The sequence below is a fragment of the Anopheles merus genome, chromosome 3R (assembly GCF_017562075.2).
Source record: "Anopheles merus strain MAF chromosome 3R, AmerM5.1, whole genome shotgun sequence".
NCBI lineage: Eukaryota > Metazoa > Arthropoda > Insecta > Diptera > Culicidae > Anopheles > Anopheles merus.
Genome location: NC_054084.1, coordinates 10,270,660 through 10,286,329, shown reverse-complemented (window position 1 = coordinate 10,286,329; position 15,670 = coordinate 10,270,660). Strand labels below are relative to the sequence as shown.

Genomic DNA, 15,670 nt, shown 5'->3' with positions numbered 1-15,670 from the left:
TGCGCTGCGTGCGAGCTGTCATAACAATGTGCTGCCGTGCTCCCTGTCGGCCTGCGATTTCATAACAACATTTTCCGCCGACTGGAGCGAGTTCGAGAACAAAAGCAAATAATTTGTGAACTTTTGGCGAAGTGAAGATATAAAGCGCCAAAATGCGATTAACAACGTTGCTCCAGAAGGTGGGCGATATGTCGAAAAAGTTCTCCAACTTTCCCGATTCGTACGTGAAGCGTTCGATGGAACAGGTAAGTGTGTGTGTGTAGACCGCGTTCGTCCGGTCCGGTCCATCACCACGGAACAGCAACCACTCATTACCAATTCACTTGCCAGGTGTACTGGAAAACGCCCCGAGGCAAACCACAGTACCTGCCCCGTACGGTCGAGCGGCGAAAGTTCCGCTTCACCACGAACCGCCCCTGGACGGGCCAGTTCCGGCAGCAGAACATGCCGGGCACGATCCGGAAGAAGGTGTTCATCGAACCGATCGCCAACTGGAGCTTCTACCGGGGCGACCGGGTGGAGGTGCTGGTCGGCAAGGACAAGGGCAAGCAGGGCATCGTCAGCCAGGTGATCCAGGAGCGGAACTGGGTGATCGTCAGCGGGCTCAACTGCCATCTGCGCAAGGTGGCGGACGAGAAGGAGTATCCGGGCATAATGATCAAATCGGAGAGCCCGCTGCTCGTCACCAGCCAGGTGCAGCTGGTCGATCCGTCCGATCTGCAGGCGACGGCGATCGAGTGGCGCTACACGGAGGACGGCGAGAAGGTGCGGGTGTCGACCAGAACGGGGCGCATCATTCCGATACCGAAGGCGAACGAGGAAACGCACGACTACAAGACGAAGGGCACGTACATCGAGCGGGAGAAGGACACACCGGCGGACGTGGTGAAGGAGATCTCGTTCCAGCCCGCCCTGCGCACCTTCGAGATGGACATTATGGAGCGGCAGGGCATCGAGGAGACGCGCGTACCGCACAAAACGTACTGGTACTAGGGCTGGTTTAGATTTTTACCTTTATTTGTAGCAAAAGAAACACACTAAAGAGAGAGAGAGTACAGTTATCGAGAACGATTATGCGCGGAGTGTATTCAATTTAATCTTGGCGATAGTACACTCGACGGCGATTCCGTTGGTTGGGTGCTTGCTTGATCCAGAGCAGGTTTTCGGTCACTTGACGGCAGTACCGGAGAAAGGCACGATACTTATAGCGCAGTGTGTGCGGGAACCGAACAATGCATCGCAGTTTATAGTACAATTTACGCGTGGAGTTTGGTGTCATGTACATCCAGCGCAAGAATAGTATAAGCAGCACCGGCCAGAGCACAAGATCGAGCGAATAGTACTCACACCAGCTCAAGTGTATCGCTTTCGATTTTAACCTCGGTGCACCCTTGTGCCGCGCCACGTACTCAATCCAGTACAGTGCATCCTCCATCGGTTCCACCAGCCGGTCCCTGAAGAGGTGCGCTATTTCCTTCGCCCTCGCCCGATAGCTTTCCCGCTCAACCATACGCCTTACCATCGGCCCGAACGTATGCTCGCTAATGTTCTCAAAGCTCATCTTCTGCGCCATGCCCTCCCTAACGGCACGGTCCGCGTTGCGGTGCTGATCGCCAAAGAACGGCACAAAGAGTACCGGGACGCCGTGATGCATCGCCTCGAACGTGCCGAACTGGCCACCGTGCGAGATGAACAGTACCGTGTTCGGGTGGGCCAAAATATCGTTCTGCGGTGCCCACCGGCGTACCATCACGTTCGGCGGTATGTCCCCGGGCGGTATACGATCGTCCTCGAACTTCCACACCACCCGCTGCTCGAGCGCACCGAACGCGCGCAGTATCGCGGTACGCTTGGCCACCGGCATCAGCGCACTTTGCATGTACGCACCGAGCGAAAAGTAAATGACGCCGTGGCGCGCCCCATCCATAAACTCGGCCAGCTCGTGGGGTAGTGGTGCCGGCGGCCGGATGTGCGCACCGCCGATGTCCACCAGTCCGCGCATGGTGGGCCGCGGGTTGCTCAACACCGGATGGCTGTTGACCAGTATGACCGAGATGGACTGTTCCAGATCGGATGCGCGCGTCCCGAGGTAGTTGATGCCAAACGCCTCCCACGCTATCCTGTCTTGACACCCAAGGTACCACCAGTAGCGCCAAAAGCGATCGTACAGCGAGAGCGCAAAGTTGTACGCCCGCTCGTCGATGGTCATGCTGTCGGTGTAGGACAGTACCATGTGCGGTACGAACGACCACGGTGTCCGCAGGCCCATGATCTGGTCGAAAAAGTCCGAATAGCCGTACGTGCTGATGGTTACGATCGGTGCACTGTACTTGTTCGCAAACATGAGCCAACTTTCTTGGAAAAACTGCTCGGCGACGACGAGATCGAACGTGAGATCGGTACGCGCAATGAACTGGCGCACGTTCGCCGACTGCAGCCCGTACTGGCTGGTGTTGAGGCCCAGGTCCCAGTACATGTTTAGCTTGTCAAAGTCCGACGTTTGGCTTGCGTCGAACAAACCCTCCACTGGGACTGTATGAGGGAGGATAAGAGAAAGAAAGTGACATTTGGGCATTATTTTTCTGGCCACTTTTTTCAACTGCCTTACTTACATGTCTCCCGTATCGGGTACGGTGGATCGATCAGCACTTCATCGTAGTTCGGCAGCGGTTCACCGTACGGGAAGCTCGTAATGCACGTTACCTCGTGCTGCCGATCGGTCAGCTCGCGTATAAAGTGCTTCAGCATGAGCCAATGGCTCGGGCCGGGAAAGGGGGCAAGAAACAGTATCCTGTACCCATCGGCACTGGACAGCAGTCCGCCGAGCAGGAACAAACAGCCGGCAAAAGTGATTCGCAGCCACATGGTTTGACCTGCCGCTGCCTCCAGAGCAGCAGCTAAACTATCGATCGGTTATGTGGCGCAAGCATGGGTGCGATGCTAGCACGGAACGCTCTCTTATCGCGTTTAATTGACTCAATAGGTTCAACTTTCAGCTGACTTTCGGTTAAGGAGGGGGCAGAGAGTTATGGTTTATACTCTTATGTATGTTCTACATCTCGTAGAACAATCTCACCCTAACGTAGAATAGAGAAGAAGCCAGAAAATAGAAAGAAAGCTTGCCTTTTCCTGATAAGCAACCCGTAAACGCGAACAAAACTGCGAAGCGGAACCTTCAAATGATGTCGATCGTGGACACGGGTGAACTTGTTGATTTTCGCAGCAATGAAGTGTTCTTATATTCTTTCTTGATTCTATGTATTCGTAGGAGATGGTTCTACATATGCTCTCCGTTAATCGCTTCGCGTGTTTATGTTCGTTTGCTTTAATTCAGAAAATAGAGTTCATGACCGAACTCATGACTCATGACTTAAGATTTCTAAAATTTAAAAATCGGAGGCGTTGTGACGATCGCCTCCCGCACACGCATTACTTAAATTAATACAAAGTTAATTTAATCACACTATACCATGATGAAGAGTTTAGAGCCTGAGCAGAGGTTTTTTGTTGAACGATCGGCTGCTGCAACTCCAAAGATTATGCAACATTGCAGGACGATTGTCGATTGAACTCTTAAGCACGCTTTGTCACATCTATTTTTAGGCCACACTTTTGATCCAGCCGACGTACGCTGAGATGCGCGTATGCACAAACAGCTGCTGCTGCGAGTTGCCGTAGCTTATTAGCCCGACCAAGTACTGGGTGGAGGAGTTGTCCGCCGCCCGTCGTTTGTACCAGACGAGCGGATCACCCGTCAGCGAGCGAGGATCGTCCGAGTCGACGTCCACGCACAGCTCGGCGGAGGACAGCTGGCGGACTCCGTGCACTCCCAGATACTCCTTGCAGTCGCTGTTGTACTTGGGATAGCTCGACACGAGCTGTGATTCTCCATTATCTGTATAAAATGATGCAGATTGAATGAGTCATTGATCATCCACCCTGAAAACGAGAGCCTCAAAGGTTCGTCGCTTACCTATCACCATCCGGTAAAGCAGGAACGGTGTGTGTGTTTCATTCTGGTACAGGCAAATCGGATACTTCATTGCCGTTGGTACGATCTCCTTGTCCAATCGCACCAGCCCAATGTCATTCAGCAGCGAGGTGGCATTATAGTTCGGATGAACGATGACCTCGCGGATACGTGCGATCACAGGATTGTTCCAGGTGTCGTTCGGATTCCCTGCGCCAACGTTCACCACCGTTGGCAGTGTGCCGGAACCGGACAGACAGTAAGCGGACAGTACCACCAGGCTGCGGCTGACCAGCGTACCGGGACAGTTCCATTCCGTTTGCCGTCCTTTTTCCCATCCGACGTAAACCTGCCTCCCCCCGCAAACGATTAAAATGCATTTAAAATCTTTCTTTGCTAAGAGGTAAGAGGTTTGCAACTCCAATATTTACCATGTGATAGTAAGTACCGATCCGATCCTGCTGCCACCGCTGATACTCGCTGTGGAACGCTCTGTACCTGGTCTCGCACTCATCCAACTCACGTGCGCCCGCACTCGGGCGCGTTTCATTGCGCACGTACTCGTACGGGCAGCAGACGAGCGAACCATCCCTGCAGAGCCGTACGTTACGCTTTACCTGCGCATCGTACGCAATCTTCGGGCAGCGTTGCACCGGCGTACAAAGTCCCTCACTGCCATCGGGCGCCTTACAGTGATCGTACTGATGCAGATCACTGTTGATGAACAGTACCGAATCGTCTCGCTCTTTGTAGTTTGGCAGCAGGACCGAACGCATCCACTCGTGATGGTGGCCCAACCGGGTCGCAACCGCCGACCGTCCAAAGCCACAATCCTTGCCGAACAGGTTCAGCGCGTAGATGTGCTCAAAGTGGCGCTCCATGCGCCAAACGCGACGCCACAGTGGGGCACCGATTTGCATCTGGCAGGATTCTGGCACCAGGAACGGTTTGTTGCCGAAGCACAGATGCTCTTGGGTGAGCCCATTGGCTAGCCCCTTTTGGTATTCGTCCGGGAAGGAACAGTTGGACAGTTGAAGGTCTGCCCTAGGGGCTAGTTGAACGATCTGTGGCTCTAGAGGGTGGAAGGATGGATGTAAAGCAGCTTAATAATTGAATATCTAAGACATGGCAAGTCATACAAGGTACTCACGAAACTCGGTAATAGGTGAGCCACCGTAGCTGAATTTGTTCAAATCCATCCGACCCTGCCCGGTGACGTAAAACCTTGGATCGGGTAGCTTGAACTCGCTCCAGATGCACGCAGGAACGAAGTCACGCGAAAACTCGTACCGATTCTTTAGCTTCAGCAGAGCAATATTGTTGTCGTACGAGTTCGGTCTGTACTGGGGATGGCGGTGCACCTTAACCACCTCGTTTCGCGTGCCGTTCTGATCGGCTATATGAGATGCAGTCATTCTGGAAAGCAACAAGAAATATCATAACTTTTTCCTGATTGCCCCAAACAAAATGGCAAACTACCTTTGGACAGCGGCACAGTGGGCAAGCGTTACAACGGTGTCCTCATCGATGATTACACCGTAACAGTTGTCCGGTCCATTTGTACCCGCTGGGTAGTGGAGTTTGACCGTCTGTACCGATGAGATGATGTTCATGTGTGCCTTGGAAGAATCGAGTGACTCAAACGTATCACTTTTGCCCATCACTACGTCATCCTCGTACTCTCGCAGGTGTACGTACCGTAATGCGCAAGCATACGGCTTAAAGCTCCACTCTAGAAAGAGTTTAAACGAGAAGAATGAGTGCTAGAAGCGGATCCAAGCTTTTCGGAGTGATCCTACCCCTTATCAGTTCTCCCCGCTTTGCCAGCTCCGAACGTATCCAGGGAATGTAGGGCGACACCTTCATGTACACCCCGGGCGTCGACTGTCCGCAAACACTGCCGAACGATGTGACGGCAATAATGAACGGCGTCATCTTCGCATTGGCAAGCAGCTTCATCTGCAGCGGACCACCGGAATCTCCCTACAAAATCAACCCATGGTTACTAATGTTGGCTTTAGGCCCACCCTAATTCCCAATCCTAATCACCTACCGGACAGGTGTCCATTTTGATGTCTCCTGCGCAGAGTTGATAGTCCTGCAAACCCTGCCGCAAACCCCGATCACCCTTCCGGTATTGCTGATCGCAGGTGGACTTTGGGACAAGGCTGAGCGACACCTTGAGCAGTATTGGAGTTTTCGCTTGACCTGGGGGCCGCGGGAGGTTAATCCGATTAGAGATAACAGTTTGCGCGGTACGACCACCAGCGGTAGTACAACTTACCAAAGCCGGTTGATCCCCAGCCGGTAGCTTCCATCGAGGGGAAGGGAATCTCCTCATCGTTCCACAGACACCCAGGAGCCACCGTGTCGTGCAGGCTGGAACAATTATTAGCATAAATGCCGAAATGCCTTTGTGAGCAGATACTATACTTACGTAACGTTCCTCTCCAGACGTAACAGTGCCAAATCGTGATACCGCGAGCTAAACCGGTGCTCCGGGTGGCGTATAATTTCGACAATCTTCAGCTGCTGCGCATACTTGTCGTCCGAGTCGTCGTCCAAGTTGATATCACCAAGGCGAACCACATCGGGAGCGGCGTTACTAAGGACAAATGGACAACGTTAAGGTGTGAATGAAACATGTTTCCTGCTCGTTGTTGTTTCTGTGGTGAGAGCAGCAATCAACATACTTATCGTCTGCGGTACAATGAGCCACCGTTAGGACGTAGTTCTCCCAAATCAATGAGCCACCACAGTTCCAGTCAATCTTGCCATTCTCCCCCGTCCAACCGACCGCCGCCATATGGGCAAACTCTCGCAGGTAGGCTGGCCTTCCGAAGGCAGGCAGCGGAAGTGGTCCCATGCCGAATTTGTAGTACCGCAGATGACAGTCTAGAAGAGTGAAGAGTGTTTCATTGTCTTATGGGTACGCAAATAGACAGCATTAACACCTTACCATCGATTGATTCCCGTTCGTTGGGCATGAAGATTTCATCCAGAGTCTTGTCTACTCCAGAGCTTACAGGCAGCAGTGATCCGTGTGCTTTAAACCGTACCAAAAATCGTTAGATAAAGGTAAACCTTTTCTATCTAAAACTATTCTCACCTATTCTGCTAATCAGCATCACCAACGTTAATGCCCAAAAGCAACGTGTTCTTGAAGACGGCGCCATCGCTGCTACACTCTCGAATCGAACCGGCCAGTGCGACTGTCGGTTACAAATTAAAGCGTTGCGAACGGCAACAACGGTCGCTTAATCGCAGTAACCTTCTTTCCTCAAGCGAGATGAAACAATTGATATACAACGTAACGGCCGTTGGACGCCGAGGACGCTTCCAGGGGAAATCCACACCGCGCACACGATCATTCAAGAAATGAATCACGTTTTTGGGCGCCGCGATGTTTAGTAGCACCTACCTGATTTCTTGTTTGTTGAATGCGTGTTGTCGGATGTTTTTATTTTATTTTGCATCTTGATTAAGCCTCACTAGAGAAAAGGTAAGGGGCATGAATGAGGTATGACGTAGCTTGAGATGAAGCTTTGAACCAATCGGTTCGCACGATTTCTATCTGCTATTCTATTTCATAACGCCGTTTGTTTTGATGCATCTAATTAGCCTGTCTCAAGGTCTGTGACGTCACACACTAGGGGGCGCTCTTGTTCGAACAGACCGTTCTATCTCATCAACACACTCATCGTAGTAGGTCATACTCTCTTTAGTCTGCCGTCGAAACGGCATAAAATTGTGTACATAGAAAAAAAATTTCACCATTTTGCAAGAAAAACGCGTTTCAAAATGCCGTCTCGAAGGAAATCGATACAGTTGTCAACACAAGAGCTGATCGATGTGTACCAGTGGGTGAAGCAGTTCAATCTCTCGAAGGATATTAAAAACATTAACCGGGACCTTACGGATGGAGGTATAGGGGTGGTACTCCTGGGGCTGTTCGGCGATTCGGTTTATTCTAATCGCCATTTTACGTGCAGTTCTGGTAGCGGAAATTCTGAAGCATCTCTACCCGAAGCTGGTCGATTTGCACAACTATACGAAATGTTACGCCACCCGCAACAAGCTAGACAACTGGCAGACGCTTAACCGGAAGGTTTTTAGCCGGTTGAACATCTACTTGGATGAGGAGATGATGGGCGATCTGGCTAGCGGAAGCAACGGCATGCTAGAGGTGCTGCTGTTCGAGCTGATGGCTAAGTACAAGTGGGAGAACAAACCAAGCTACTACCAGCACCACGAGGGAGCACAGAAGGAAGGTTACCGAGGTGAAGAATGATTTCCTGGAGGAGCATGGCCACACACAACCACACACACACACACACACACACACTTCGAGAGTAAATAGTAGCTGCGTTGGTTTTATTTCGACCTATAAAACGGCTTTCAGCATGAAATCTTAGTTTAACTTCGGCTTCCTCATCCCGAGCATCATGTCCCGTGTCTTTGGTTTCGATTTCGGCTTCGGTGGTGTCAGGAACAGCCCCAGCACTTTGTAAAACACGACCGCCGCGAGCAGAACCACGAGCGCAAAGAACCCGACCACATCCACCATCAGGTACTGCGTCCAGGACAGGTCGATCGCGCGCGTCTTCAGATGCTTGGCGCCCTTGTGCCGCATCACGTACTCGATCCAGTGCATCGCTTCCTGCATCGGCGGCACGAGATTGTCCCGGAACAGTTCCGACGCCCGTTTTGCCTGCTTCATGAACGTGGGGTTCGTGAGCAGCTCGTTAATGCGCGACCCGAGCGTGATGACGTTCACCTCGGGGAAGTTGAGCGTCAGTGCGTAACCTGCCTGCTCCGCCTTGAGCGCATTGCGATGCTGATCCCCGTAGAACGGTATGTACAGCATGGGCACTCCGCGATAGATGCCCTCCTGGCTGCCAAACATACCGCCGTGCGTGATGAACAGTACCACCTTCGGGTGGGCTAGGATGTCGCTTTGGGGTAGCCACTTGCGCACCATTACGTTTTTCGGCAGCCGGGCAACGTCCTCGTTTTCGTACTTCCACAGTACGCGCTGCTTGAGATTGCGGAACACCTCCAGGAACGCTTTCATCTTGTCCTTGGGCATGTCGGCACTCCTCATGTACGAGCCGAGGCTGAAGAAGATGACGCCCTCTTTGGCACCGTCCAGGAACTTCCGGATGTCGTCGGGTAGCTCCTTTGCCGGCTTGATGTGTGCGCCGGCCACATTCACCAGGCCGGGGATGGTGGGCCGCGGAGGTGACGTCGACAGGTGGCTGTTGACCAGTATCACAGAGATGGACTTTTCGAGATCTCGAATCGAAGGCATCAGCTCGGGACCTGTCCAAGAGGTTGAAGAGATGATCTTTAGTAGCAAGAAATTATGCAGAATTACTGGGCACTTACCTTCAATCTTGGCAAAGTGTGCCTGAGCGAGCCTGTTCTGCTGGGGGATGTAGTAAAGCTGCCGTACCACCAGATCGGCCAGTGAGATCAGAAAGTTGTAGCAGCGCTCGGAGAATGTCATATCGTCGGACAGCAGCAGTACTGGGTGTGGAACGAATGACCACGGTGTAACGAGTCCCATCGCTTGATCGATGTGATTTGCATGCCCAAGGGTACCTACAATATCGAAAAAAGGGGAAGGATATTGGGAGCTCTAAAAACGTATATCATCCAATTCTTACAGAGTGTCACGATCGGCGCCCGGTACTTGTGGGCAAACATGAGGAACGCTTCCTGATAGAACTGCTCCGAGATGATCACATCAAAGTCCGTATCGTCCTGCTCGATGAACTGCTGCACATTCTCGTTCTCCAGCGCGTACTGTGTCGTCGAGATGCCTACCCTCCAGTAGAGGAATAGGTTGTTAAGATCACTGTTGTACTTCGAATCGTAGATATCCGACACGGGAACTAAAAGCAAAGATGTCACAGATTGGTGAGTGTTTGTGGTGTATGATGTTTCTCATATGCTGCCAACTTACAGTAGTAAGGTATATCGTACGGTGGATCGATCAGTATTTCCGTGTAGTTGCGGTGCGCTTCCTTCGCAGGGAAGTTAGTGATCGCCGTTACCTCGTGCCCCCGGGACAGTAGCTCCTTCACGAAGTGCTCTATCCACAGCCAGTGGGATGGTGCTGGGAATGGGACGAGGAACAGTATCTTGCCACATTCGACAGCCGGTGGACCGAGGACGGTAAATGCAACAGCACAACCGATTATGTACGACAGTGCGCGGAAATGCTGCAAAAGGGAGGAAAGAAGAGGAAGCAGATAGTGATGGGAATTTCGTTCCAAATCTGCTAGGTTCGTCCCGTTCCTTGAATCGAACGATCGAACGTAGAATCAAACTAAAAATGAGGTTTTTGGCATCCACATGTGGCTGTTCATGGGATGGGTAACGATCCCTCTCGAGGTATTGTAAGCTTCCTTTGGACAACAGATGAGAATACTTGGACATCTATAGACTGTATTATAGAGTAGAAGCGAAGACTAAACAGCAAGGCCATTCGGACTCTTAGAAGTTGTACGGGATAAACTTGTAGCATCAAAACCTTCTCTTTTTAGTATAGTTTTCTAGCAGTTTTGTCCAATATTTGGTTTTTGTTTGTTCCTTATTCTTTGAGCAGAAGTGTGATAAACATTTCCTTATGGTCATTCCACTAATATTGAAGTAGGTCCACAAAATCAGTTAGATTCATTCCATTCCCGTTTAAAAATAATGCAATTCGCTCCGTTCCCTGAAAAAAATGGAATTAGGGGCCCATCACTAGTGAGAAGGAAGTACGTGATCGTGTTAGACCCATGGGAATACATAAATCAGCTCGATCGTAACTCAGTTTCTGTTTGCAATGGCACAATCGAGCGGAGGTATTGCAATAGGAAAAACAAAACCGTACAACCGGAACCGGGTGGTTTGCTGATGTATGCATGGGAAAAAAAGGAAATTAATCAGCTGTCGCTCAGTTGCAGCAGATCAGGTAACGATCGTGTTATGACAACTTCAGAAAAATAGATTTTCAAACTGCTTTCATCAGCAATATTACGAAAAAAAAGTAACAGAACAATTTGATTGACAATCTTTTACGCTTGCCCGTTCTTGCCGCGTTCTGCATGCCCGATGCATGCCAAAATGCATAAAAGCTTGGCAGTTTGCCGGAAAAAAACCCCCCAGTACAACCTCAAGACAGAGCAGTAAACCTCAAAACCGCTAGAGTGAACCTCCATTCCACAGCATCAATACTTCCATTGGCAATTAGTTCTAGCACACCCGCGACCGTACACCGCCAGTCCTCCAAAGAAGACGCCCGTTCGTTCGTGGAGAGGTTCGTGGAGGAGTTGAGGATGGGTTTTGGGGTCAGCGTTTTTGTCATGTTGTTTACTCCGTGAAATGAATTGTGCCAAAAACAAACCGTGGCGGGAACGTTTCTCACACACACTCCCATCCCCTCCTCAATGGTCCACTGGAATTCACCAGTTTCTTGGTGGTCTTCTTTGCTCATATTGTTGGGGAAAAACTATTTTTAATCAGGTTTAACCAACATTTCTGCTCACTCTGTTCTGCACAAAGATCGACAACCGGCACACGCTGCAACCGTATTTTGTTTATTTGTTTTAGTGAACAGGTTTAAGTGTTGGTGTGTGCAAACGTGTGCCAATCGCAATCCGAAAAGAATTCGCGGAGAACAAAAACAACAACAAACACCCTTTACCGGCATCATAATCAAAAACAAGAGCAACCCTTTTTGCCCCCTCTCTTCTTGGGGCAAATATAAAAAGGCGATAATACGGCGGTGTACTAAAAATATTCTTAATGTTTACCAGCGGACGCCCTGAACCGCCACCACCACTTCCACCACCACTAACACGGCCGCCAGCGTCTTCTGGCGGGCGCATGAACTTGGCACTTGGAACGGGGCGGCACGCCCGTGCTTCTCTCTCAGGGCGCGTCCTATTTATAGTGGAAATTTAAAATGCTTCACACACATGCCAAAAACACCCATATATACACCGGCGGTGCAGCTGGGGACACCCAGCTTGGTCTGTGGCAGCGTCTGTGTCCGTTGTTCGAAAATTCGACTAGGAGGTCATGGGGGAACGCATTGATAAATTGTATAGCCTCTTATCATCGTGCGGTGCGGCGGTTCCGATAGTGGCTTGATTGCTGTTCGCCTCATGTCTCACCAAACCCCTACATCACACTCGTAGGTCAATTTAATGTCAACCCCTTTGGGAAGGCGCTTGGTTCGTTGCTTATTAGTGACGCGACGTCGTCGTCGATTCGTTGCAGCCGCCCGGGAGGAAATTGCTTACCATTTTGTTTTATGATCGATTTGCTCCCGAGCCGAGCTGCCGGCCGAGCACGTTTTTGCAGGTGTGTAAGCGGGTCGTTAAATTGTAGCCCCGGCTTGCTCTCCACGTGTTTCCCCGGGGGAAAAGGGCCACAACAGCCACAGCGTTGGACCTGGGTGGAGTGGATTTTGGGTGGCAGAGGCACCTATTTTTTATCCGTTATGCAATGTCCCGGCCACACTCGCTGTGCGCTGCATTGCACACACATACACTGGATGCACTTTTATCACGCTGTCGCACTGGCTATAATAACGGGGGGTCTTCACGCTTCGTTGATGTGATCTTGTCCCACTACAAACCACTAATTTTGGTCGTTAAAATCTGATGGACCCCGTCCGCAATAAATAGAATCAAACAGTAGGCGACGACGACGACGACGCTTCTTGCTCCACGTGTCACGGCGTATAGAGCGCAGAGGAACGGGTGGGTGGGGGAAACGGTAACCGTCGGTGCACTGTGTTTTCGATGAGATTTTTCCGATCCTGCTCGGCCGTGTGCCGTGCCGTTACTGGCTTCTGTGTCTGCCGAATGGCCCCGGGATGGATGCAGCTGCCTGCGCAGTGTGTTCTACCGCAGTAGCCTGCGCATTACTGAGAGTGAGAGAAAATGTGTGTATGAGAGAGAGAGAGAGAGAGAGAGAGAGAGAGAAGGAGCGAGAGAGGTACAAAATGAGAGAGTGAGAGACAAAGAGCGGGGTGTCATTTATCTTGAGAAACAGAGCGCGCGCGTTCGCACCGGCCTGTTTACTGATAAATGGTACACTTTGTATCTGTCAGAAGGGGGAGAGAAGGAGGACTATGTTTGATAAACGCACTTGAAAGATGAAGTTATTTGTGTTTGTGTTTTCTTTAAACATACACACACACACACTGCATCCGAAACTTTTATTTGTAACTGACTCATGCTTAAACCCAAAATCCGATAAACAAACCGACCCTAACCACATGCATCTGTGTGTGCGCGCGCCGGCTCCTTATCTCTACAAACACTGTAACATCACTTGACTTTGACTTTCTCTACCCTGCGATGGTTTATCAACGACCAACCCTTCTTCGCTAGCTTCCTAATCAACCACCACGCACTGAAAACTACCAGCAAGGTCAATGACAAGATGTCCAGCAGCAGATACCGATACCAGGGCATCTGTACTGCGGCTGACTTCAGATGAGCAGCTCCCCGATGGCGCACGACATACTCGACCCAGAACGCGGCCTCCTCAAGCGGATCGGTTGGATTATCGCGAAAGATTGCCGACAGCCGGTTGACACTCTGCTGGAACGTAGGCTCCTGCACGATGCGCTCTATCTTCGCCCGAAAGTCCTCCACCGTAACGTTGATTATTTGGAGCGTTAGGCCAATGCCGGCACGCTCAAACTTTAGCGCATTGCTGTGCTGATCGCCATAGAACGGGACGAACAGTATTGGGCGGCCCCAGTAGATGGATTCTTGCGTGCCGAAGATGCCACCGTGTGATACAAAGAGCTTCACGTGCGGATGAGCCAGGACGTCGTTCTGGGGGATCCAGCGCTGGAGGAGAACGTTGGGCGGTAGGTTGGGGATTGTGTCTGCTTCCCATTTCCACAGGAAGCTGTACTGCGGGAGGCTACGAAACAGGGCCAGGAAGACGGCTAGGGTTTCCGGGGGCATGCCCGAGCTTCGCAGGAAGGTACCGAAGTTGATGTAGATGACGCCACCGGGTGCTGCATCCAGGAAGTTCTGTGAAAGAGATGTTTTTATTTAATAATATACCTCAAGACATCAATATTAAGGATCTGGGAGTACCTTCAAGACTGGTGGGAGTGGTTTCGCTTTCCTGATGTGAACCCCAGCAATATCGATCATCCCGTTGATCCGTGGTCTTGGACGGGATGAGATGATGTGATTGTTCACAAGCACCACACTAACGTTCCGTTCGAGATCTTCTATACTGGGCAGGCTGGAGGTTGCATTTTCCGCTCCAAAATACTTCTCTGCCAGCTTCCGCTGCTCGGGAAGGTAGTAAAACTTCCGATTGTATGCATCCCACGCGGACAGGAACACGTTGTACGCTCTCTCGGCCATCGTCATCTGATCATCGTACTGTACCATAAAGTGTGGTACGAAAGACCACGGCGTTAGCAACCCGAACGCACGATCGATATAGTCCGCATGCCCTAACGTATCTGGAAAAGAGTTCACAGGTAGTCAAGATCAAACTGAAAGAGACGCGATGACTCTTTCACCCCCTGCCCAGGAATACCTACTGATAGTGACGATCGGCACCCGGTACTTGTGCGCAAACATCAGAAACGCTTCCTGCACAAACTGCTCCGCTATTAGCAGATCAAACGTGAGACCCTCCCGTTGCAGGAACGTCCGCACATTCGCACTCTCGAACGCATGCTCCGCCGTTTCCAGCCCCAGCTTCCACAGTATCGACATCTTGAAGAATGGATCACCGAACGATTGCGATTTGTAAAACACTTCCATCGGCAGCCCGTTCGCTTCGAAGTCGTATATCGGCTCGATCAGTACCTCGTGGTAGCGGTCGGTATAGTTGGCACCGTCCGTTCGCAACCGATAGCTAGAGATGGCCGTCAGTTCGTGACCTCGCCGCAGCAGCTCGTGTATGATGTGCTCGAACATCAGCCAGTGGCTCATGCCGGGGAAGGCCGAAACGAGCAGTATCTTTGCTCCATTGCCACTTTGCGGTAGGAAGCAGATCACACCCAACACTGCAATTAACAACAAGCTGAAGTGCCGCTGAAAAAATGGGAGAAAACACAACATTAGAAAGTGAAATTCGCGAAGAGCAGATCCATTAAATCTTATACCATTCTAGAGCAAAAGGCGAACACAACCACCGTACACGACTGCCGAAGACGATCGAAGGGCTTCGGTGGATTGTGGACACGCCACAGGCCACAGCACTGTGTAATGGTCGGTTTTGCCATCTTCGTCTCGTACAGCATTCACAGCACTCGCTCCTCTGTCCGTGTGCTGGTGTTGGTGCGCAAGGGCACTCTCGTAGCCACAGTCGCGCGTCTCACCATCTCCGAATCGTCGTCCAAAGAGAGCAACAGATGATTGAAGGCAGGTCGGCTTTCGCCTGGCTGGCTGGCCTGTGAGAAAGGGGTCGTTAAAACCCGTACAGCACTGTAAGTCACACTGGCTCATTCATCACACCGAGAAGGGAGAGCGATAAAGAAAAGCTATCGATCGGTACTTACTTGTGTGTGTGTTGGTTTCGGTTTGAGTTTATGTACCGATGTGTGTACAGCAGGGCTCATAGCCGCAAACCTACACCCGGTAGCATTTTCTTATTTATTCAGCTTCAGCCGGATGTTGCACGAAATTCAGTTTGACAGGTACAGGTGTTTGCAGC

The 15,670-nt window shown here is 51.0% G+C and overlaps 5 protein-coding genes across 5 annotated transcripts; 2 read left to right on the top strand and 3 right to left on the bottom strand.

Moving 5' to 3' along the window:
• Positions 1-6: 6 nt before the first annotated feature.
• Positions 7-1,074, top strand: LOC121596094 (probable 39S ribosomal protein L24, mitochondrial). The gene is made up of 2 exons (XM_041920736.1): positions 7-245; positions 331-1,074. The coding sequence occupies exons 1-2, from the start codon at positions 153-155 to the stop codon at positions 991-993; spliced, it is 756 nt and encodes a 251-aa protein (XP_041776670.1). The 5' UTR covers positions 7-152; the 3' UTR covers positions 994-1,074.
• LOC121596092 (UDP-glucosyltransferase 2-like) lies at positions 997-3,212 on the bottom strand. The gene is made up of 2 exons (XM_041920733.1): positions 2,613-3,212; positions 997-2,532 (listed from the first exon to the last, which is right to left on the bottom strand). The coding sequence occupies exons 1-2, from the start codon at positions 2,863-2,865 to the stop codon at positions 1,094-1,096; spliced, it is 1,692 nt and encodes a 563-aa protein (XP_041776667.1). The 5' UTR covers positions 2,866-3,212; the 3' UTR covers positions 997-1,093.
• An 89-nt stretch (positions 3,213-3,301) lies between these two features.
• Positions 3,302-7,245, bottom strand: LOC121596091. The gene is made up of 12 exons (XM_041920732.1): positions 7,080-7,245; positions 6,930-7,016; positions 6,664-6,865; positions 6,408-6,575; positions 6,255-6,349; positions 6,024-6,178; positions 5,770-5,953; positions 5,450-5,702; positions 5,121-5,386; positions 4,402-5,042; positions 3,974-4,319; positions 3,302-3,895 (listed from the first exon to the last, which is right to left on the bottom strand). Exons 1-12 carry the CDS (start codon positions 7,144-7,146, stop codon positions 3,600-3,602), a joined length of 2,760 nt encoding a protein of 919 aa, XP_041776666.1. The 5' UTR covers positions 7,147-7,245; the 3' UTR covers positions 3,302-3,599.
• A 137-nt stretch (positions 7,246-7,382) lies between these two features.
• Positions 7,383-8,379, top strand: LOC121596096 (sperm flagellar protein 1-like). The gene is made up of 3 exons (XM_041920738.1): positions 7,383-7,472; positions 7,592-7,895; positions 7,963-8,379. The coding sequence occupies exons 2-3, from the start codon at positions 7,772-7,774 to the stop codon at positions 8,259-8,261; spliced, it is 423 nt and encodes a 140-aa protein (XP_041776672.1). The 5' UTR covers positions 7,383-7,472; positions 7,592-7,771; the 3' UTR covers positions 8,262-8,379.
• LOC121595468 lies at positions 8,324-15,662 on the bottom strand. Its single transcript, XM_041919484.1, has 9 exons — positions 15,516-15,662; positions 15,120-15,407; positions 14,550-15,048; positions 14,089-14,468; positions 13,312-14,022; positions 9,939-10,197; positions 9,640-9,867; positions 9,359-9,574; positions 8,324-9,292 (listed from the first exon to the last, which is right to left on the bottom strand). The coding sequence occupies exons 2-9, from the start codon at positions 15,255-15,257 to the stop codon at positions 8,382-8,384; spliced, it is 3,342 nt and encodes a 1,113-aa protein (XP_041775418.1). The 5' UTR covers positions 15,258-15,407; positions 15,516-15,662; the 3' UTR covers positions 8,324-8,381.
• Between the last annotated feature and the right edge of the window lie 8 nt (positions 15,663-15,670).

Bases quoted from the DNA above. Each gene is read 5' to 3' on its own strand.
- LOC121596094 (XM_041920736.1), top strand. From the start codon at position 153: ATGCGATTAACAACGTTGCTCCAGAAGGTGGGCGATATGTCGAAAAAG. The intron at 246-330 runs GTAAGTGTGTGT...TTCACTTGCCAG, and splicing joins TGAAGCGTTCGATGGAACAG to GTGTACTGGAAAACGCCCCG.
- LOC121596092 (XM_041920733.1), bottom strand. From the start codon at position 2,865: ATGTGGCTGCGAATCACTTTTGCCGGCTGTTTGTTCCTGCTCGGCGGA. The intron at 2,533-2,612 runs GTAAGTAAGGCA...TCCCTCATACAG, and splicing joins GTACCCGATACGGGAGACAT to TCCCAGTGGAGGGTTTGTTC.
- LOC121596091 (XM_041920732.1), bottom strand. From the start codon at position 7,146: ATGGCGCCGTCTTCAAGAACACGTTGCTTTTGGGCATTAACGTTGGTG. The intron at 6,576-6,663 runs GTATGTTGATTG...ATTTGTCCTTAG, and splicing joins CATTGTACCGCAGACGATAA to TAACGCCGCTCCCGATGTGG. The intron at 5,703-5,769 runs GTAGGATCACTC...AACTCTTTCTAG, and splicing joins GCGGGGAGAACTGATAAGGG to AGTGGAGCTTTAAGCCGTAT.
- LOC121596096 (XM_041920738.1), top strand. From the start codon at position 7,772: ATGCCGTCTCGAAGGAAATCGATACAGTTGTCAACACAAGAGCTGATC. The intron at 7,896-7,962 runs GTATAGGGGTGG...TTTTACGTGCAG, and splicing joins CCGGGACCTTACGGATGGAG to TTCTGGTAGCGGAAATTCTG.
- LOC121595468 (XM_041919484.1), bottom strand. From the start codon at position 15,257: ATGCTGTACGAGACGAAGATGGCAAAACCGACCATTACACAGTGCTGT. The intron at 15,049-15,119 runs GTATAAGATTTA...CCATTTTTTCAG, and splicing joins TCGCCTTTTGCTCTAGAATG to CGGCACTTCAGCTTGTTGTT. The intron at 9,575-9,639 runs GTAAGAATTGGA...TCGATATTGTAG, and splicing joins GGCGCCGATCGTGACACTCT to GTACCCTTGGGCATGCAAAT.